Source organism: Sylvia atricapilla, chromosome W (assembly GCF_009819655.1).
Source record: "Sylvia atricapilla isolate bSylAtr1 chromosome W, bSylAtr1.pri, whole genome shotgun sequence".
NCBI lineage: Eukaryota > Metazoa > Chordata > Aves > Passeriformes > Sylviidae > Sylvia > Sylvia atricapilla.
The window spans coordinates 17427461-17449655 of record NC_089173.1 but is presented as its reverse complement, the minus strand read 5'-3'; the positions used below and the strand labels follow the sequence as shown (position 1 = coordinate 17449655).

The 22195-nt window shown below is 46.1% G+C and overlaps 1 protein-coding gene and 3 long non-coding RNA genes across 5 annotated transcripts in view; all 4 read right to left on the bottom strand.

Moving 5' to 3' along the window:
* The window catches only part of LOC136373319 (uncharacterized), a 573809-nt gene extending 562852 nt beyond the window's left edge, over window positions 1–10957 (bottom strand). For both annotated transcript variants that reach the window (XR_010745629.1, XR_010745628.1), the window contains exon 1: window positions 10879–10957. This is a non-coding gene — a long non-coding RNA (uncharacterized lncRNA). The remainder of the gene's footprint in view (window positions 1–10878) is intronic.
* On the bottom strand, window positions 436–3722 carry LOC136373318 (uncharacterized). The gene is made up of 4 exons (XR_010745627.1): window positions 3688–3722; window positions 2712–3016; window positions 708–1908; window positions 436–514 (listed from the first exon to the last, which is right to left on the bottom strand). It is a non-coding gene; the product is annotated as an uncharacterized lncRNA (long non-coding RNA).
* LOC136373426 (regulator of nonsense transcripts 3B-like) lies at window positions 3824–7689 on the bottom strand. The gene is given in 7 exon segments (XM_066338326.1): window positions 3824–3831; window positions 5755–5847; window positions 5850–5861; window positions 6205–6303; window positions 7032–7091; window positions 7094–7354; window positions 7518–7689. Coding segments are annotated over 7 exon segments (705 nt in total).
* An 8036-nt stretch (window positions 10958–18993) lies between the features above and the next one.
* The window catches only part of LOC136373320 (uncharacterized), a 447213-nt gene continuing 444011 nt past the window's right edge, over window positions 18994–22195 (bottom strand). Inside the window, exon 2 of the long non-coding RNA XR_010745630.1 lies at window positions 18994–19094. This is a non-coding gene — a long non-coding RNA (uncharacterized lncRNA). The remainder of the gene's footprint in view (window positions 19095–22195) is intronic.

Sequence of the window (22195 nt, the reverse complement as noted above, 5' to 3'; positions counted from 1 at the left end):
ACCATGCTCAGGAACTGTTCCTTGAAAATGCAGGAGCCCAAAGGAGCAGCTTTGACAGAAGACAGGTATTGGGGAGGAGAGCATCAGTAACGGAGAAGCTAACAGGGAACAAAATCTGGAATAAATCATCCACACGTATAGTTCTAGTTTTCACTTTACATATACCATCACTGAATGTCTGTGGACACTTGCAGAGCACTAGTGCAAAACCACTACAGAACAAAATGGTATGGAAGTCCCACACTGCTCAAGAGGCCTCACCTGCCCTACAATCCCTGTAGGCCCTCCCACGGCACAAAACTGCGCTTCGTGCTGGCATAAACGCCATCAGCTCCCGCCTTCGGTCCGTACCGCCCAGACGCCTGAATAAGCTTGCACGGCCGCAGCTCCTCAGAAGGCACTAGCCGAGCTGTACCTGATCTATTGCGGTTTCATGCGAATCCACTGCGGGATGGGCCGGTTCTGTTCTGCTTCTTGGCGAGGAAGCGTTTGATCTGAACGTCTTGTGCGACGACTGCAAGAGAGCGCAGCAGTCAGTCCCCACACAGCCGGCACAGCCCCGGCCCGCCAGGCCTCGGCGAGCCAGCAATGCCGCACGGCTCCCTCCCGGCTCCCCGCGGCCCGCCCGCCAGGACCCCAAGTGCGGCGGCCTCGGGGAGAGGGCTCGGGGCGCAGCAGGAGGGCGCGGATGGCGGCGGATGTCTCACCATGGCGCGGAGCAGCGCGGTGTCCCGGCGATGGCGGCGTCCGAGGAGGCGGAAACGGGGGGAGGAGCGGCGATGGATGAGTAGGCGCAGCGCCCCTGCCGGCCCGGCGGTCCCGCACGTAGTGAGGGGCAGCGTAGGCGAGTGAGTTTGTGCGAGTTTATTTGGGTTTAGTACAAAAAACAGCTATGGCTAAAATTCGCTAGCTTGGGAGGAGCTGCTAGGTGAAGTCTGTTCTGGGCTGTAAAACAATACTCAAGTTATGAGGGAAGAGGAAGCAGTTCCGAGAGGGCAGGAGTTCAGAAGCGTTTCAGACTAAGAGAAGGAAAGATGCTGGAAAAGAACAGGATGCCCAAACCAGATACATTTGATTAAAAATAAGCATTTCAGTGTAGGGAGACTTACATAAGAATTTACCAAGACATATTCAACTATTAAGCCAGCTTATTCATACACTCCAACTTAAGTTACTTTATCCAGAGAACCACTGTAGAGGACGGTCTCTCCCTCCCTAACATGGTTACTGCACTGCCAGATGTTCTGCTCCTTATGTGCCAAAAGATTATCCATTGGTACCTCAACAACCCCAGCCTGTGTATGTGTCTCAGTGCTAGACTGACACACTTTAGCTTCACTGCCTCAGGTAGGAGCACCACACAACACAGCAACACCTGTGTTAACTCCAGGCAACTCCAAGCTTGGTGTAAGTGCATCCAACACTGGCTCTAATTGCCTTAGAGTAGAGCTCTGGCTTTTGATCAGGTCTTGTCCCCTCCTGACCACAACTCATTATTATCAAACTTAAGGCCATAAAATCTTTCTAATTCACAAAGATTCTCTTCTGTTGTAGTTAGATGTGGGAAAATAAGTTCAAATAACTGAAAATATTACAAAGAGAACACATTTCAAATTCCAAATCTACAACTGAGGTCTTTAACCAGAAACATCCAACAGCACAATGCCCTTTTCCATTGTCTTTTTCGCTCCAAAGGCACTTCTGGATTGCGCAGTACATGCTCTTGGCTGCACAGACAGTCAGAACACGTAAGGCTGGCACTTGAGTCACTCCTCTTCCTTCGTGTGATGGTCTCACCCTGTTTCTTATCCACTCCCTGATCTGGGGGCTTTGCAGCACTGTCTTCATACTGACACAATCTGTCCGGCTTCGGGCTCCGGGCTGGTACAGCTGCATTGCTGGGCGATCCTGAAATAAATCAAAACTATTTAGACTTTCATAGCTCCCTGCTCTCAGGGTTATTATGGCATAATTTCTATGTATTAGAAATGGCTCAAATTCAAACTTTTCAGTCTAAGCTTAATTATTCCACAGTGGTGACAAAGTAACTTCAATTGTCCCAAATCAAGGTTATCTCTTGAAAAGAAACATCCCTGTTCAAGCCACAAAGAACCCTGCTCAAGTTGAGGTTATTTGTAACAAGTTTCCTGTTGAGTTCAGCTCACACACTCTCAGAAGAGAGGCCAACTTCAAGTTTCAAAACCCTGAGTTTCATTTGTACCTGACAATGTCTTAAGTGATACGAAAACAAGCACAGTGATGCTGCAAAACAGATTTTGTAGAGTACATAAAACTACACTTAAGACATTATTGAGCCTAGAGGACAGGTCATATTCTGCAAATTGCAGTTTCCTATTTAAGGAACCTGTTCAATCACACTTACTTTGAGATGCATTTTCAGGCACATGTAAGATCAGCAGACACAGCCAGATTACTGATACTCTGCCAACACCTTAAAAAGACAGCCTATGGCACAAGTCAGCAAATAAAAAGGGATCAATATCTTACAATTTAAGCATGTTTTCTGGATTAGTTCTTACACGGTGACAAGAAATACTACTGTAAGCAAATTTTAGTGGACATTCTAGCAACGGCAGTTGTTGCAGAACAGGGAAAGTTTCAACAGAGAAACCACATAGTCTTTCCTTGAAGTGCTTTTATCTAAAAACCACAATCCCTATGAATCAACACATGAATTTAAAATCCAGCACCTTGTTTCTGATACGATCCCTCTTAATTGTATCCTCTTTTTTATCGTCTTTGGTTACTTTCTCAGCTTTGTCCGTGCTGCTGGTAAAGTCTGTAAGATCACTTTTCTTTCCCTTTTCTCTGAGTAAGTCTCTCTCCTTTTTCACCTCTTCCTCTTTTCTTCTAAAAACCTTCTCTTCTCATAGCGCTCTTTCTGCCTCCGAGCTCCTCTTCTTGGCGTCTCAGTTTTTCTCTCTGTGCTCTCTCATATTCTCTGTCTCTGTCAAAATCTCTATCTCGGTCCCTGTAGTCCTTTACACATCATCTTCTGATCTGTATGAAAACAAAACTGAAAATTAAGCTCAAAAGATTCATCAGACAGAGGGGAGATCAATGTAATAGTGCTGTAAATGTGCAATAGGAAGACGACACACTGGCAGGTACTAGGGAGGGAGCTGTGACAGCCCAAGTCATGCATGACAGCCAGAGAGGACACTGACCACTAGTTTCCCAGCCTCCTACTTGCATAGCTGGCTGAGTCTCTTTGGCTTTGAAAAAACATCTGAATTGTTGTTATGTATTTCTCATGGCAGAACTGAACCTGACACATGGAGCTGTTGAGAATTACATTTTCCACTTTGACTTTTACAACACTTAGAGGGACTGGTAACTGGAGAACACCTCTCCTCTTGTCATGGTTATAAAATCTCATTGCAAAGACAGTGCTCAAAGCTGCTGCAGTCACCTACATATGGGCTCCCTTAGTGGAGTTCCTATAACAGTTGTAAAAATATTAAATGTCCACTAATGAAGAGTTTCCAGGTAATTCACAGAGCTTTCTGTAATCATGGGGATGTGCACTGGCACAGAGAACACAGCCCATGCCTTATATGAGAAAAAGAATTTAAAAGGAATTTGAAAACATGGTCATGGCAGAGCAGCCTAAGCTCAGTACAATCAGGAAACAAGTTATAATACATATATATTTATAGCAAGTACTAGAATACTTTTTTGCCTTTCTTCTTTTGTCTCCCATCAGATCGTTTGGCAGATGCACTACTCGCATTTTTTCCTCCCTCAGAGTCTCTTTTCCAGTTTCTTGGATTTTTCTTTCTCTCCAAGTCTTTCAGGCTTCTTAAGTAGCTACAAAGAAAACAGAAGTCTCAACTAAAAAGCTCACTCTAATACATACTGTCTGGCACAACACGAAATTGCATCAAGGAACCACAGTCCAGTATGAAGTAAGCATTAAAAAAATATTACTGCAAATCACAGTATTTCTAAAAGCTGGAGTGTATGAGTAAGCATTATTGACACAGCAGACTAGGATTTTTCTCCTAAACCAGGGTGCTTTAGAAAGCTTAAAAATAGTCTCCATTCCATAGCGAAGTCACAATCCTGTTACCACACATGTACAACAGTCACATGACAAAACTTTAAATATTACTATGACACATTAGCACGTAAACCTTTACAATGCCTACTAGTGAATATTACAAAAAAATTGGTCATTTACTACACCAAACTCGTGATTTCACACAATACCCAAAGTACATTTTGACTGATATACAAATATAGAGGAAAGGGTGTAACAGTTATATAAAGAACTGTTCTAGACCTTAATCTTTGGTTCTTCTTTTGATCTGTCTCTTTTTCTGGGCATCTGTCTACTTTCTTCGATTTTCTGCTTCTTTCTCTTTCTTCTCTCCTCTTCTTTCCATTTCTTCTTTCTTCTCTTTGTCTTTTCCTTTCTAATTCTCTCCTCCTTTCTCCTCTCTTTTTCTTCTCTCAGTCTCTGTGTATAAAAGCAAAGAAATAGTGTCTCTCCACACAGGAAATCTATTTAAGCCATCAAACTCACCTCAAAGCTGCCTCTATTAAAAGGAAAAAAAAAAGTCCTGTCATCTCTGTTGTTGTTGTGAACCTGAACACTACGGCAGTATTTTTTTATCACAAGCCTTAATTTGTACTGTCTAAAAAACTCAAATACAACACTGACCTCAGCCTTTATCATTCAAATTTTAATTAAATCTGCCCCACCTCTGTTTCTCCATACTAAAGTTAAAAATACTATGTGCTAGGAGAAAGATCATCTACAAGGACGTCACCCATAGTGCACTAAAAATGTAAGCACTAAAATGGAATCTTTTGTCAGTGCAACAAGAGGTGTTTTGCTGTGACCAGAATGTACAAACCACCATCATTCTAACATTCTAGTCCTTTTAAAATATATGAACCAAAATTGACAAGTTGGGTCAAAAGCTCCTTCTTCAAAAGGAAGGGCAGAAATGTTCAACATACAATAACCAAACTGTACTTGCAACAGCAAGAAAATTCTGGAGGAAGTCTTACCTGTTATTTTTCAAGAAGTTCAATAAAGGAGTAGTCTTTTTAGCTGGAGATAGATAAAATAAAAAGTAAATATTTTGCTTATCCAATACTGCAATACCTACAACAAAGCTCTATATGAAGGGAAGCAGTCTTACACATTCCCCTGCCTGTTTCCTTCACATACAGCATACAGCAGTGAAACAAGTATTCCAAACCTATCTCCAAACAGTGGCAACTATTAGGATTCTATAAACTTTAAGATACTTATAGGATATCCATTAACCTATCTCACATCAGTCGCATTAGGCTTTTCCAGCACTCTAATTTTTAAAGAGATCCCTGAGATACTTAAAAAGAGCAACCTGGTCATTTTTTGGTGGTATTTTACCCAACCACACTCTCTTAACTTGTGCCTGCATGGAACATCACTGATCACAGCACTGTGCATTAAACACCATTGCATCTCACTGAAATGCAGCCACGCCATAGCCTGGTCTGGCTAACAACATCTGCAACAGGAAGGAACTTTGTCACCTAAAACTTATACCTACAGAAGAATTTAGAGCATGGGAACAAAACAAAACACACTGAAGAATATTAGCCTAAATGTTTAACAAATACTAAGCACAAATACACAAAAGAATTCAGTCTCCTCCATGTTGAGCTTCAAATTACAAAACATCTTTGTTTCTTTGTGATCTAGGAAAATGAACTATAGTACACAGATTTCCATACCTATTAGCTCTTGTTTGCCTTGATTATTCCTCCACAAAGTTTCAGGAGTGGAGGTTAATTTTTCATCATCTGCACTGTAAGTTTCCAAAAATTCTTGTATTCTGGATCTACACAGAAGAGAAGGGAAAAAGGGAAGGGGGGGAGGGGAAAGAAGAGATACTGTAGCATGAAAAGTATTTGCATCATGCTGCTTGGTTACATTTACTTAGGTTGGGTTGTTTATATGCCACCTTTTCATAGTTAGCAGCTCTCAAATGAGCTGCTGTATTATGTTTGTCTGGACAATCATATTTAACAGATTTCTAGCTGACAAAGCAGTGCTCAAACTTCACATATAATTAAGCAAACATCCTATTGGTGGAACTATAGTATCACAGTAAAAACATTACATTCAAATTATGCTAAGGTTTCAAGTCTACACATGCAAAACAAACTAGCTCGCTGTTATACCATCTTCAATAGTTCCAGTTTTGGCATCCTTTTTCTTACTCTTCTTTTTTGCAGCTTTTTGGAAAGGTGCAAACTCAACTATGGCAGCATATTCCTGACCTGTTGAGAGAAAAAAAAAAACGTTAAAATAAAGATGAAACAGATATAAAATAGATTATATTGTCCACAGCTAAAGCAGGAAGGGAAGTCTCACGAAATATGCAATACTAGAGAAAACTACTTACACAGCATAAAAAAAATTATTGTATTCGGAAACCATTTAATAATTAAAAAAAACCAAAACACTTTACAGACAGCAGAATTCATGACCTTAACACTCTCACTATACTAAAAACCAGCAAATTCACAGACTGACAAGAAGGACATACTAGATTTAAGATTGCCCATGACTGTCAGTTCAGCCACCTCAGCAGCACCACACCATGTAATGGCCTCATCCCACAGACTCTGTGTTCACTGTGCAAGAAAGACGATTTAAAGTTAATGCACTGAGGCAAATCTCAAATTTTGACAAAATATAGTAGAATGCAACACATTACAATCAGGCTTTAAAGCTTTATCTTCTGACAAGAATACTACTTATGGCTGCACAAATCCAGCTGGGTATGGCAAACACAGTGTGCTGTTACACTACAAACAAGCTCATTTAAAGGACTTAGATGTTATTAGAACTATATATGTATGTATTTCTACATGTACTGGAACTGTTATTTGAGGCACTAAACCAAACAAGTCAGACGTGGCTGCTCACACCCACCCTCCAAAACTCAACCAGCACAGGGCACAGACAGCAGGGACGCAGCATCCATCGAGTGCCGTTCACTTGCCTTTGTGATCGACAAAAACGTAGCCATCGAAGCGATCCTGAAGAGGGACTATGTCTTCCGGTTCTTGAAGTTGATATAAGCTCTCGAGAACATGTGCGGGTACAAGCTGCAGAGACACAAACCGAGAGCGCTGGGTTGACGAGACGGCAGCGCCACTGGGGCCCGGCTGGCGGTAGCGGCGGCTCCCGGGAGCGCCCGGACTGGGCAGGCGGCCGTACTGGAGTCGTTCGCGAAGAACTCGAAGTAGTCGTGCTCGGGCAGAGGGTGCAGGTGCTCCTCCAGTGCTCCTTCGTCAGGCTGGGCGGCAGCCGGCGGATCACCACCTGCGGCACGGCAGGAACGGGGCTCAGGGGATTACCGCGCCTCCCCCGACACGTCCCCTCCCAGGAGGGCCCGCAAGCGGCCCGTTACCGGGAAAGGTCCCGTTACAGAGGGTGCCTCCCGTTACCGGGGAGGGCGCCGTTCCCGGCGGCGCGCAGGCCTCACCTTGAGCGTTTCCTCTTATCCTTGGGCCGCTCCAGGCGATCAAGCTCGGCGCCGGCTCTGCCGTCCGTACCGGCGGCGGGGCCCGTGCCTGACCCCGTGGCCAGTAGAATCCCCGGCCCAGCGGAGACCCGCGCCGCTCCTTGGGCCTGGCGTTCTCCTTGTCCTCCTTCATCCTGATCCCGGTCCTGACTCCGGGCCCGGGCAGCGCCGCGCGCACCCAGTAACCACCACCTCTCGCGAGACTGTGCCTTAAAGGGCTGCTGCCTCCGCCGGACTACCACTCCCAGCGTGCACAGCGCCCGCCACTGCTGATCCCGGTGGGGTCAGCGACCGGGACTGGACCGAGAGCGATATCGGGCCGCGGGCATAGCCTCATTCTTGCCAAGGGACTGTTCCCCGGCAGCGCTATCACTTCCGCTGCCCGCTCGGTCCTGCTCGGCTGTGACGGGGCGCGGGGCAGGCCGGGAAGAGGCGGGGCAGGCCGGGAGTGCCCCGGCAGTCGGCGGAGGGGCAGCGGCACCGATACCAGCACCGGCACCGGCGGGATGTGGTACGAGATCCTGCCCGGCATGGCCATCATGGGCGTCTGCCTCAGCATCCCCGGCATCGCCACCGTCTTCATGCACCGCTTGTGCCACGGCGGCAAGGTCAGTGCGGGGGGGGCGACAGGTCCCGAGATCTGGGGACCCTGGGGCCCCGCTTCCCCACCGGAGCCGCCCTTATCCCCACGTCCCTGCATCCTCTGGGATCCCTTCCCTCCCGGGGCTCCCCTTACCCCTTACCCCGCCTTCCCTCGGGAGCCCTGCCCGAGGCCTTAACAGGCAGTTCTGTGCCTGCAGGAGAGAGGATCGCCCGCTATCCTACGAGTGGACTCTGATGGAAAGGACCGGCGGCTGTCGGGTGTCAACAAGCACTATGGCCCAAGGCAGGTTTGGAGGCGCTGGGCAGGTACCGCCGAGGGGAAGCGGGACCCAGTCACTGCTCCCCATCCCCGAGCTCTGGGACGGCCACTTAGGGGGCACTGGTTGCTCTTGAGGCTGTCAAATTTCACTCGGTGCCTGCAGCTGGCCTGCCTCAGGGATGTGCATTTTAATTTTGTTCTAATTAAGAATATGGTAATTAAATATAGTTTGAAAATCTGCATTTTCAGATATGCCCTGTTGCACATTAGTGGCAAGAATGACACAAATTATAGCTGCTAATTTTTTTTCTTTTTCAGGGTCTGGAGAACATAGATTAAGGTGTCAACACTTTGAAAAATTTACGTATCTATAGAAAATTATTTAATTCTTTAAATAAAGCTATACATGTGTTCAGCCCTTGTATTTGTGTTGCTGTGGGGGTGACCCTTGCTGGACACAGGTGCCACTGAGTAGCAGAATAAGGACTTTACAATTAAAACTGTAAAGCAGGTATGTTTTATTTCCAGCTGGGACGCATAGGGGATTTTCCACCATACATACGTACCTGGTTGAGGCAGGTTCCAGATTTAAATACACATAGAGCTCACAAAACCACACCTCCCTGCCCACCCATTCCCCGCCCATTCTCCGCCTTCTTGTGCTTCATATTAGTCTTCTGTGGTACCACACCTCCCGGTGGTCGCGGGCAAGGGTCTTCTGATGAATTAAGAAGTCTTCCTCCCGGTGTTTGCTATTTGACCTTTGTCTCTGAGCAGGCACAGTGAAGGTTTGGCTAATTCCTAGGTCAGTTCGTCCTGGCCAAAACCAGGAGCCTGGTTCTTGCTGGTTTCTTAATCAACTAGTTCTGCTTTAGGGTCTTCACAATACCTAAGTCCCGCTTTACTGAATTTTAACACTACATCTTATCTCTATGGCCTTTACCTAGCAACTAAATTCCTAGTGTCTGTTAATTGTTTCTACCTAACAATATACACTCCATGTGTTCTGGTACGAGTTGTTTCTCTACTTTTACAAAATTGCTAAATAAGCTATATATATTTCTGTTCTCCCTTTCACCTGTTTAAGCACATTATATGCTTCTAAAATTCTGAATTTTCATATGCATATACGTTTCCCATATCACCACCAAGCCACTCTGTCACTCCTATCTTCAGCTGGACAGGGGAAAGAAAATACATTGAAAGGCTCATGAGTTGAGAAGGAGAAGGAGAGACCATTCATCAGTTACTGTTGCAGGCAAATAAAACTCGACTCGGAGAAATTAATTTAATGTATTGATAGATAAGAGCACGGTAATGAGAAGTTAAAACAAATCATAAAACACCTTCCCCCCACTCCTCCCTTCTTCCTGGGTTCCGCTTCACTCATGATATTTTCTACCTCCTCCCTGCTGAGCTACACAAGGTGATGGGGAATGGAGGTTGTGGTAAGTGTCATCCCATGTCTGTTGCTCCTTCCTCCTCAGAAGAGGACTCCTCACACTTCCCCTGCTCCAGCATGGGGTCCCTCAAATGGGAGACTCCTTCACTAATTTCTCCAGTGTGAGTGCTTCTCATGGGCTGCAGTTCTTCATGAACTGCTCCAGCATGGGTCCCATGCATAAGGTGCAGCCCTTCAGGAACCAGCTGCTCTGGCAGGGTCACAATTCCTGCTCATGTGGGTTCCTCTCCATGGGCACAAAGGTCCTGCCAGAGCCTGCTCCAGCATGAGCTTCCCACGGGGTCACAGCCTGGGTACATTCACCTGCTCCAGCATGAAGTCGTTCCTGGTGCGGTGGATCTCTGCTCCATCATGGACCTGCAGGGGCACAGCTGCTTCACCATGGTCTTGCACACGGGCTGCAGGGAATCTGCTTCGGCACGTGGAGCACCTCCTACCCCCTGCCCCAAGGCCTCTTGTCATCCTGGAAGATAAGCTGCTGGGAATTCAGTACCCTGTGATCTACTAAAACATTCTGGCTTCTCTCATATACCCGTGATCCTTTCCTTCTGAAGGTCTGTGTGTTGCAAGCACTGCTGTTCAGAGCCTGCAGCAGCTCAGTGCACCGGGCTAGACAGAGTCCCTGCCTGGCAGAGCACAGACTGAAGGCTGCTTTAGCTCCCGAATTATCCAGAATGGCAAAATATGACAAGCAGAGAATTTGCCTGGATCCCACAGCTGTTTTCTTGCTTATACCATCTTCCCTTTCCAGGAGACAGCGGCTGCTGGGAGGCATTTCTGTGGGCTGGGCAGGTGTCGGGTCCGCAAATATATGCAGGAAACCTTGACGGTTTGTTTTAAGGATCTCAGAGCACAAAAGACACAGCGGGGAACAACTCAGTTTACTCAGTCAAAATGCCCTTCATTTAGTGCCAACAAATGCAATAGTGGGGAGAGAAAAAGAATAGTAAGAAAGATAGAAAAGGGTAAGGGGATTATAGCTACCAACATGGAGGGACAAGTCCTCGATGCCTATAGACACGATCTTCTCCAGTGGGGTGATCACAAAAGTGAGCGGGGGTCTCCAGGGTTTTGTAGGTTGGTCAAGGCGGGGACCAAGCGAGGGGCACAGAGCCAGAGTAGGAGCCACCTGTGTTGAGGTTGGGTGCTCAGGAACAGGCTGCACACCGTACTCTGGTACTGACAGACCAGTTTGGGCAAGTAGCCTTGGCTCAGTCCACTGTGACCAGTTCCATTGTTCTTGCACTCCGTTCTCATGGAGATGCGTTCCAGTCCTCCGAGACTTGGCAAACGTTCCGCCTCAGCCAGGCCAGGACTCCTTTCAGAGTCTGGGGTCTCAGTCCTCAGTCATTGGAGACGGTCGTGAGGCATATCACATCCTTGGACAGACTCTGACAGCAGGGCAGGGCATGCCGCGGGGCTGCTGGAAGCGGCACGGGCTCGCCGTGGTGACGGCGCGCCGCTCGTGCCCGCGGGGCTCCGCACAGTGGCAGGGACAGCGCCGGGCCCGGGCACAGCTCCCCGGGGTCGGATACCCCCTCCCCCCGGGGCCAGAGTGCCCCAGGAGACCCCCGCCGCGCCTGCGGACCCCCGGCTTGGCCGGGCAGCAGGGGAGAAGCAATCGCCGCCCCGGGAGCGCCAAGCGGGATGAGCAGGGGCGGGGTGGGACTTGCCCGCTGCTCCCCATGTTCCTCAGACGGGCCTGCAGCTCTCAGACCAGTGCTCTCTCAGTGTTTGCGCGTTCATCTCTAGAAAGGTGAAGCCTATGGACAAAGAACAGGAAAAAGCTGCCACTGAGGAAAAAGATCACATCCCCTCCAGAATGAGAGAGCAGTACAGAGCAATGTCTTCCAGAGGCCAAGGAAAAAGAGAAAGGTATTGTGTTTGCTCTACTAGAATGTGTTGGGTCTTTTAAGGAGGATTTGTCAGCATTTTATCTGTTTTAGAAACCAAGCATGTGTAGCCCTGTTATGTCAGAGACATGTTATTGTAACGGTAGAATTGTTTACAGAAAATTCCCTGGGAAAGGAATTTCCAGAAGCCAAACATCTCAGGCACAAACTAGGGCTACAATCATGTAATCAAAAATATCCTGTGGACCACAACCAAGAACTTCACAGTAGAGAGGGATGGCAGCAAACTGAAGAACTAATTTGAGTCACAATTCCATCCACTCAGGAAGGCCACACCTCACTGTTAAGTATGCAAAATTAAAGGAGAGCACTCTGTTCCTTTTTAGCACCACTCTCAAGTCAGCTCTACTAGACAGAGGGAGTCTTAGTGTGATGCATTTATTCAACAGACATGAGACATTCATGAAAGTTGGCTTTACCACTCAGAATTTCTCGAGGAAGAAGAACTGAAGGATAGCAAGAGTACCATTACAGAGCTTGCTGGGGCCTCCCAACACACAGAAAACCCATCCCACGAGCAACAGCGAGTGTCTACCTCGTTACAGCGATCTCCAAATTCAAACCTGACGTAAGTACTCAGAAATGGTGTGTATGGACTAGTCCTTTAAGGGACAAGAGTACAGTGGCATTCCTGAAGCAGCGAAATTCCAGGACGGGAGGACTGGTGAGGAGCCAGCAGCTCTCATGAAGATGCTGACAAGGCCTGGACATTGCCAGAACAATGGTGGGAGATTTAGACATGGCCCAATAGAAACACACTATTGGTTGGCAAGGGGAGCAAGGCACAGAGCAGGAGGCTGGGTTACTTCCCAAATCATTGACTGACAGAACTTGACAAAGAGATCTAGCAGGATCCTACATCTGCCTTCCTGCTCTTCCATCTTCCCTTTCCAAGCAACAATTGTTCTGGGCAGCTGTAAGAAGGGCTGAGTAGAGGTGAGTTACAGAATGAGGGTCAGTAGAGAGGGAGTGACACTTCACTCTTCAATCTGTCTCAGAATCCCTTTCCTGATCAGCCTGAAGTTTGCATCTGTACAATGAACTCTTGCAACTCAAGAGAAAAAAATGAAATAATTGCACTGAGTAGACTTACCTCCAGGCTTAAATCATACTGACCCTTACTAAAATCTGAGTGCACGAAGAATCCACGAAGGAAAAAGGCACCGTAAGTACTTCATGGTTGAGCGGTGTGACCGAGTGTGGGTGTGTATGTGTGTATGAGACGTGATTTATCACGAAGCGAAAAGGACCTGAGGACCGCAGTTCCCTGATGCCGCAGGGGACTGGGTCGGGCCAAAGGGAAGCGATTGTGGAGAAACCTCAGAGCGCGCGGGGTTTTTGGTTGTGGTCACAAGTGGGCCGAAGGGAAGGAGAGTTCCTTTGAGTTTGGAACTGGTAAACCTTCGGTGCTGGGACGGGATTCCGTCAGGACGGGTATCCATCAAAAAGGAAATCAGAGAGCCAAGTGCCAATAGAAAGACCCCTCAGACGGTCCCTGGCGGTGGGTGAGTATTTTGGTAAAATTATTAGAATTAGAGAGGTACCTGTGTTATTTCCAGCTCCACATACACGTACTAGGTGGTTGGTAAAATGGACAAAAAAAAAAAAAGCAAATGCAAAAGAAATCTAATAGAGAGTTGAACAAGGGAATCCCAGAGATTCCCCCAGATAGTCCAATAGGGGCTAATGTTACAGCACTGGGAAGAGACCCTAGGAGGAAGCTATAAGGAAAGGAGACGTTCCTCTTGAGTTCAGGAGACTGGTAAGCCTTTTAGCTATGGGCTTGGTGAGAAGCCCAGGACGCAAACCGAAGTTTTTTCACTGGACGAACAGAGTCACAGCTCAGCTCGCTGGAACGGGTAAGTAGTCCAAAAAGCGGAATCCGGTTTGTGACAGTTTGGAAAAGGACCTCAGCTCTTAGCGGAAGCTAAGAAAGAATTCAGCGTGAGACCCCCACCAAAAAGGTAAGAAAGTTTTTAATATAATGGGGCAAGGGAAAAGCAAACACCAAAGAGCCTTGTGTGTAAGGTAAAACTTTTACCCCAAACGCATACAAACCCAGGCTCTCCCCTGCTCCGAAACCCCCACTCCAAACCCGGTGGGCGAACCCCCTCCTTCCCTCCAGCTTCAGTGTCTCTGCCCAGCTGCAGCTCCCAGGAGTGCAGTCTCTGCCCATGCTCCTCCCAGCCCCGGGGAGTCCTGTCCCCACCCAGCCCCTGTAACCTGACCCTCTCGGCGGGCCGCTGCCACTGCCAACACAGCAGTCCCCCCCCAGAGCAGGGGGGCGTCCCTTCCCGGCCCCGGCCCCTGCGTCAGTCCCGGGTGGGGAGGTTGAAAATTGAACCAATTTCAATTAAAAGTTTCCCCGTGGTAACCAATCCCTATTCTAAACAGGATCCCGCCAGAGAATGTGATTCTCCTAACCCTTTTTGGTCTGTCTCTTTAAACAATAAGAAAGTTTTTAATATAAGGGGAAAAGAAGGAAACCCAATGTCACTATTGTGACAAGAAGGGACACCTTAAGAAAGACTGTTTAAAAAGAAAAAAAGATGAAGAGATGTTCAAGGAAGATTAGGGGTGTCAGGGGCTCTATTTTTTAGGGTCCCACTCCATTAAGGACCCTTGATAACACTTAAAGTGGGACCAAAAAGGAAAATTTTGGTTTTTAATTAATTCTGGGGCAGAAAGAAGTACTTTTCAAAAATTGCCAGCAGATGCACTAAAAGTTACTAAGTGAATTTCTGCCAGAAGAAGGAGTGAAGTTATTACAATATATTGATAATTTGTTAATAGCTGGCCCAAGGGAGGAGCAAATGAGAATATGTACAATCTCATTGTTGAATTTTCTGAAACTTAAAATTTTCAAAATCAACGCTACAATTTGCTGAATCAAAGGTAAAGTACCTAAGACATTGGATATCAAAAGGTAAAAACAAATTAGATCCTGAAAGGGTGGCTGGAATTATAGCTCTGCCCCCCCCTCCATGGACAAAGAGGGAAATCAGGCAATTATTGGAACTATTAGGATACTGCAGACAATGAATTGAAGAATATAGTAAAAAGGTAAGGTTTCTTTAGGAGAGATTAAATACAAATAAAGTGAAATGGACTGAACAAGATGGATTAAAATTTAAGAGGTTAAAGGTGTCATAATAACTGTTCCTGTGTTGAATTTGTCAGATGTAAAATGGTACTTTCAGTTGATTGTGTATTGATGTTTTAACTCAGAATTGGGCAGGGACCAAAAACACCTGTGGGATATGTCTCTAAGCTTTTAGATCCAGTGGGCAGAGGATGGCCCACTGGCTTGCAAACTATTGTGGCAGTAGCTCTGCTGGTGGAAGAAGCTAAAAAGGTAACATTTGGGGCTTCCCCAGTAGTATACTCACCACACAATGTGAGGAGCATTCTGCAGCAAAAGGCAGATAAATGGCTCCCAGATGCCAGACTCCTGAAGTATAAGACTATTTTGGTGCATTTACATTAAAACTTAAGACAACAGCTGCTCAGAACCCAGCCCAGTTTCGGTTTGAAGAGGTACTGGAGGAAACCTCCCATGATTGTGCTGAAATGGTGGAACTGCAGACAAAGATAAGGTCGGATTTGGAGAAAGAGGAAGTAGAAGGTGGAAAAAATGGTTTGTAGATGGATCAGCAAGAGTGATAGATGGAAAGAGAAAGTCGGGATATGGGAACTCAAAGGAAGTAGTGAGTCTGGCCCTTTAAGTGCTGGATGGTCTGCACAGGCATGTGAACTGTATGCGATTTTAAGGGCTTTGAAAAGATTAAAGGGAAGAAAGGAACGTTTTTACTGATTCTCAATATGCTTATGGCATAGTGCACACTTTCAGGAAGATTTGGGAAGAGAGAGGCTTGATTAGTACGAAAGGACGAAATCTAGTCCATGAGGAATTAATCAACAAATATTGGAAGCTGTGAGAGAGCCAACAGAGATAGCTGTCGTCTATGTGAAGGGACATCAAACAGGTATGCAGTTCAGAGTCGGGAAACAACCTAGCAGATACTGAGGCAAAAAGAGCAGCGCTGATGGTGGTAAGTACCCCCGAGATTCAGACAGAGGAAAGTACAGAACACCCGTTTTGCTTGACAGAATGGGAAATTGAGACTTATAAAGAATGGGGGGAGAAATGATAGGGAAATGGAATTACCTGATGGAAGGGAACTGGTATCAAAAGAATATACCAGGAAATTCTGAAAAGATTGCATCAGCAAACACATTGGGGAGCACAGGCTCTAACAGAACATTTTTTGAGATAATTTAAAATGCGTTGGGTAAAATGCCTTCCTCTAGCTCTCTTAAACATAACAACTATATCTCATTCAGAAACAGATTGCCACCTTTGAAATGCTTTATGGAATGCCTTACAGACACAAAGTACTGGTTGGGCATCCTCAAATAGAGGATACCCAGATTCAGCCATATCTAATTACCATAAACAAAAATTTACAGGACCTACAGAGAAAGGGCTCATTCCTCAAAGTGCCCCTTTGGGGTTTGGTATTCACAAATAAATCCTGGTGATGAAGTTTTGATAAAAAACCTGAAAGGAAGTCCCTCTGGCACCTCATTGGGAAGGCCCTTTCACTGTCCTTACTACAGATACAGCAACCAGGACTGCAGAAAAGGGTGGACGCACGCTTCAAGAATAAAGAAGGTTGAGTCTCAAGGCACTGCCCCAAAGTGGAGAGTGTCTTCGCCTCCTGGAGACTTGAAAATCAGATTTCAACGCCACCACAAATGAACAGAGGGGATCAGATAAGTTGTATAAAACCAAACTCTGATTGTTTTCCCTTTGTTTACTTTAAGTGTGTATACTGTAAGCATATTTAAGTTACCCATTGTGAAGGGGGGTGTAAACCAAGTGAATTGTGTACTAATTGTTTGGGAGAAGAGCAAAAAGAGACTAGCCGCTTTTTAGTAATTGCCACTAGCTTGGGTCTACTGGAGTTAGATTCTCCAGAGTGGTATCAAATATATAAAAGGGAATAAAAAGACAATTGAATGCAGAGGCCAAAGTGCTCGATGTTGAGTGCCAAAGAAAAATCAAAGTACCTTGCTACTCAGATACAGTCAGGTTGTCCCGGTGGAGTGTCTTTAAAAGGAGGTTTGTGGCTCGGACCAACAGGACCCCAAAACACACGCCTGCTGCCAAGAAGATGGGTTACCCCACCGCGGACTTCTACCCCGTGGGTGAAGGGAAAGGCAGAGGAGTGTTGTACTGGGGGTCCTTGTAATCCTGAGCCTAGTCCTGAGCAAAGTAGGGGGATTCCACCCCGAGAACCCTCAGAGGCTGACCCTCATGAAGGAGTGTGAACCATGCCTGGAAGGTACAACAAGGGACAAATAAAAAAACCTGAAGTATCAACCACATTATGATTGTCCAGGGGATAGGAGAAAGGGATATTGTTTCTTTAATGGTACTCAATATAAAATTTGTGAATCAGAAAAAGGGGTGGTATGCCATGACCCAAAGGCAATTACTAAGAGAACAGGCAGTCAAAAGCACACAGAATTCACAAATGGTAAACAGGAAAGATACCAAGTATACCTATAAGTGATCAATGTAACCACACTCTTTGGATAGGAGGGAAAAAAGAATCGATTTTCATAGCATATTTTACTGTGAACCACTTGTGTTACGGGAGTGAACAATTGGGAATGTGAAAAGGAGGAAAGACATATTGGGTGGGCAAGGATCTAAAATATGATGGGAAATCAGTACAGAAGGATAATCAAATAATAATCAATAATGAACGAGATTGCACAATTAGATAAAACATTTTGCTTTTCACGAAACGGGGAAGATATAGAGCATGAAGTAAAAATTTATGAAATCTCTCAAGAACTAAAAAGGCAGGAGGCAGAAACTAGAAAAGAAGAATAGAACAGGATAGACAAGTCATTAAGTGAACATATGAGTAACTGGAAAGACAATATGGGGATTCGGGATCACTCATTTCTAACAGGAATTTATCTTTAGATCTTATGCAGGAAATTGCCTCTGAATTAGGTCTAACCAATTGTTGCATTTGTGGGTGATTGAATTCCGCTGAAATGTGGCCCTGGAAAGGTGAAAATTTATCTCCAGAACAATTGTTAAAGTGGAATAAACCAGAAATTTCAAAAAACATATTGTGGCCCGAAGGGTGGATAATTGACCACCGGATAATTGGAACCTTTTGTATCAGCAGGGAGGGGAAAGAATTCAATGGGTTGTAGGATATACCCCGTGTATATCCACATTAACTGTAAATTCAGATAAACAAGAAAGAAAATGGCAACCTGAACCTCCGATGGGATACTGGAAAAAAGAAAAAAAACTGATTTTCTTCATACTTTGTTCTCTAGCAGGTATCATGTTCTTGCCTTGTCTCATCCCATGCCTTATTCGTTTAATACACTCTGTGATTCAAGGCATGCAGATCGCAGCAATGCCTACGGACCCCGAATTGGCCACAGGTAAAAACACAAATATCAAAAATCATGAAACTAAAAGAACAGACAGAAGAAAGTGAAGTCGCAAAAATATTGGCAAGATTTGAAAACGAGGTGAAGGAAACTTCTTATAAGGAGTATTACATTCCTCCACAGGAAGCCTGGGATGACTACAAGGAGGAATTTTAAAAAGAGGTTTTTAGGTGGGGCATGAATTAAATTTCTAAAAATACAAGGTGGGGATTCTGTTATGAAGGAGGCTAAGAATTAATTCATGCTTGTAATATTTTATATAAAGTGCTGAAAATTAAATATAGTAAATATACTAAGCACCCCCCCACCTTTGTAAAATTCAGATTGCAAAACCTAAACTCAGGGAGAGACTTCATTTGCACTTGAAGGCACAGGGCGAAGTAACATCTTTTTGTAGCGAGACAAGAGACGGTCATCACCCTCTGACCAGACACTGATGCCACCTGGACAACATCACCAGATCAGGAGAGAAAGACAAAAGGGCTTCCAGTAAGCCCAGGAAGAACTATTCAATGCAAGCCCATAAAGAATAGATAACTCCATACCGGACGGCTGAGGAGATTTACATCGCTGGGTCTAGCCTGAGGGCACAAAAGCTGTATAAAATCCAGGCTCCAGCTGCATTTTCTCGTGAACAAGGGGAGGACTGTTGCCAGATAGATCACTGGTCCGACCTGGTTCACCAGGTGCCAACTCCCGGGCTTGGCATCCTTTGTTTTATTTTGGTGGTGGACTTTTTATTCTTTGTAACCAAATTGACTTTAATAAATTTCTTCATATAAAACAATTCGGCTATTTCGCCTATAACAGTTCTCCTTTTGCAAGATTCTCCCACAAACTATCAACATATTTTCTCTCCCTCTCTTAGAAGATTTTATTTTTGCCAAACTTTTATTATTCTTCTGGCGCAACCCCCATTCTCAACAATATTTCTAGATCTTTTCCCAACACATTAAGTTCAGGGATCAATAAAATATCTCCCATCCATCTGGTATTTTCTTTGATTACCACATTCTCCATGTTAGGGACTTCAAACTTTTTCCCTTCCGCCGCCACCTCTGAGATCTCTTTACCTACCCTCCATCCCACTGGGAATCCCCATAATACATGCCTTTTCTGTTTCAAAACCGACCAAAAATTGGAACACCTCCTCCCCAGGACCTACTTAAAGGGTTATTACAGGCTCCAGATGGCATTTGTCCTTAAAAAAATAGAGCCTATGACTCCTCTATATTATGTTTTGTTTTGGTTTTGTTTTTGTTTTCTCGATGAGGGCACTCACGCTTATAATGCCCTTCTTTCCTACAAAAGAAACAGGCACCCTCAGGGCGCTTTTGGGATTTTGTTCACATTTTGTCTCTCTTCCCTCCCCGTCTCCAAGCCCTGAATCCCCGAGGAGCGGGAGGCTGCAGACGGGTCCGGGGCCGCTCTGCGGTCAGAGCCGTCCGGCGGAGGCCAGGGGCCCGCGGAGCACCGGGGGGCACGGACTCTGTGTTCGGGACAGATGGGACTGTCGATGGAGTCCACAGGGCTGCGGTGGTATCTCCCACGGCAGAACTAAGGCAGCCTTCTCTGTCGGCAGCCCCGCAGCTCTAACACGAGCAGGCGAGGGCAGGGCTGGGGGGAATTCAGCACGAACCCCACAGGGACAAACCGCCGCATGGCACGGGAGATTGGAGGCTGCCCCGGGCCGGGAGGCAGCGACACGGGGGAAGTGCCCTCGGGTGGGGTAGCAGGAGCCAGCGGGACCCCGGCATGGCCGGCGGAGCGGCCGCGGGTGGGGCAACCGAGACTGGGTGAGGCCGAGCCCCCGGCGGGGCCGGGGCTGGCGGGGCCGGGGGAGCGGAGCGCAGGCGGCCGTGCAGTTATGGAGACGGACCGCAGCACAGCCAGGGGCAGCGCTGGGGCAGGCGGCGGCACGGGGCTGGGGGACGGGCAGCCCGACAGAGACACAAGCGCGAACTTTGGCACTGCCTGAACCAAAGCGGGAGGTATGACAGGCGCAAACAGTGGCCCAGCAAGCGCCGTGACAGGCACTGCGACTGCACAGGGGGGAACAAGCGGCTGCACAGCCAACACAGACAGAGACACGGGCGGGGGCTGCACCCAGCCCCCCCTTCCCCTCGCTCTCTGGATCCCAACTCATCTCTTTTTGGTTTGTTTTTTGTTTTTTCCCATTTCCACAGTACAAGGAAACTCTCCTTTCCAACAACACAATACAATAACACAAATAAACTCAACAACAAATACACCTCTCAGTTACACATACCTCCACTCACAAAAAGACAACATAAAAAGATTAGTATTCTTACACTCATTCATTCACCCTTATTCAATTCAATATGCCTTCCTTGCTCACCCTCTTTCACAACAAGACAACACAAGCAGACAGTACAAGAAAAATGGTACCCTCTTTTGATCTTTATTATTTACCTATAGGTATTTAGCTAACCTCTCCTCCAGATGCTCTTGGATTATCACTTTTTGAGCCTCTAGTGTTTCTCAACCTGGTCGGTTTTTTAAAACCCTGGTATCTTGATCCTTACACCCCTAGCCCTTTTCGTGTTTTTATCCTCAATCTGGCAAAAAGTCATGCATGCATTTGGCCACTCACCGGATGCTCTCAGGTACCTAACCTTCAATCCGACAATGTTTTGGGGTCCCCCACTTATCCCGTTTTCCCAGTGGATGGTATAGGAAAACCATCGGCTCCCTTACCCGAGGGGTCCAACCCCTCCCTGGGACCCATCCCAGCCACCCGGGGGTCACTTTCACTCGTTACCTTTCGCTTCGCCTCCGTACTGGCCGCCCCTCTCACGGGAGCACGGTACCGCAGCATGAGAAGCCACCACACTCGTTTCACCAGTCTGGAGTGCCCAGCCAGTGTCTCATTCACACACCACACAGACCCCCTATCCCGCTCCCCTAAGAAATACTTACAATTCTTTTTTCTTTCTTAGGTTCTTCGTGCACTTAGCAAAAATACTGCAGTTTCAGGGAGCCTTTCCCCTTTTCTTTACTTTGCTTGTTTTTCCGTCTCCTTGCTTATCTCTTCGGGTGTTTACCTGCAATCCCCAATTCTTACCAGGAAAACAAAGTTTTGGGCTGCCAAAAATGAGGCGGGGCGCCTCCCTTGCTCGAATCTCCTGGGGTTTCAGGGATGAGGTACATCCTGGCAAGAGCCCCCAAATTGTGAAAAAGAGATTCACTTTTTTTGGTAGATTTTAAGAAATAGGTTTAATAAAAGATAAGACAATTAGGAGATAAGGAAAAAAGCAAGTACGGCGAGTGACCTGGCATTTAGCCAAGTCCACAACCTGCTATTTCACAGGTTTTTTTTAAACACCTTTCTGTTGTATCAGTCTGTTGAATATTCATATTTTCCATAAACTAGTTTCCATATTCCGGGAACTGTTTTGCATGGCCCCTCCTTGGGTCCGCCTTTTTAGAGCATGCGTGTTTCTTGGCTGTGTCTTCATTATCACCTCCAGATTGGGCCTTGGTCCGTGCTTTCTTCAGATGGTGGATGCTGATAGGTGGTGTATCAATAGCAGTCTTCTTTACATGTTCACTGGATGTTATCCCAGCCAAACAGACAGTTTAAGCATACTCTATCAATACTACCACTATGCCTAATTTCTTTACTAACAGCAGAATAAAAACTTATATCCTTACCACAAAGTTATTAATCATATAGCACACATCTTGTGAAAAGCCAACTTTATAATAGTCATTTATAACAACTAAAGGAAAGGATTTTTCATCTCAGGGAACAGAGATATCGTCTCACTTCTTCACTGGTGCAGAGAGCTTCTTATCTTTCTCTGTTCAAACATCTCATAGGATCACAAAATCACAGCTACTAATTTAATATTCACTCAGTCGATCACAAATACCTTTGCTCAAATCCACA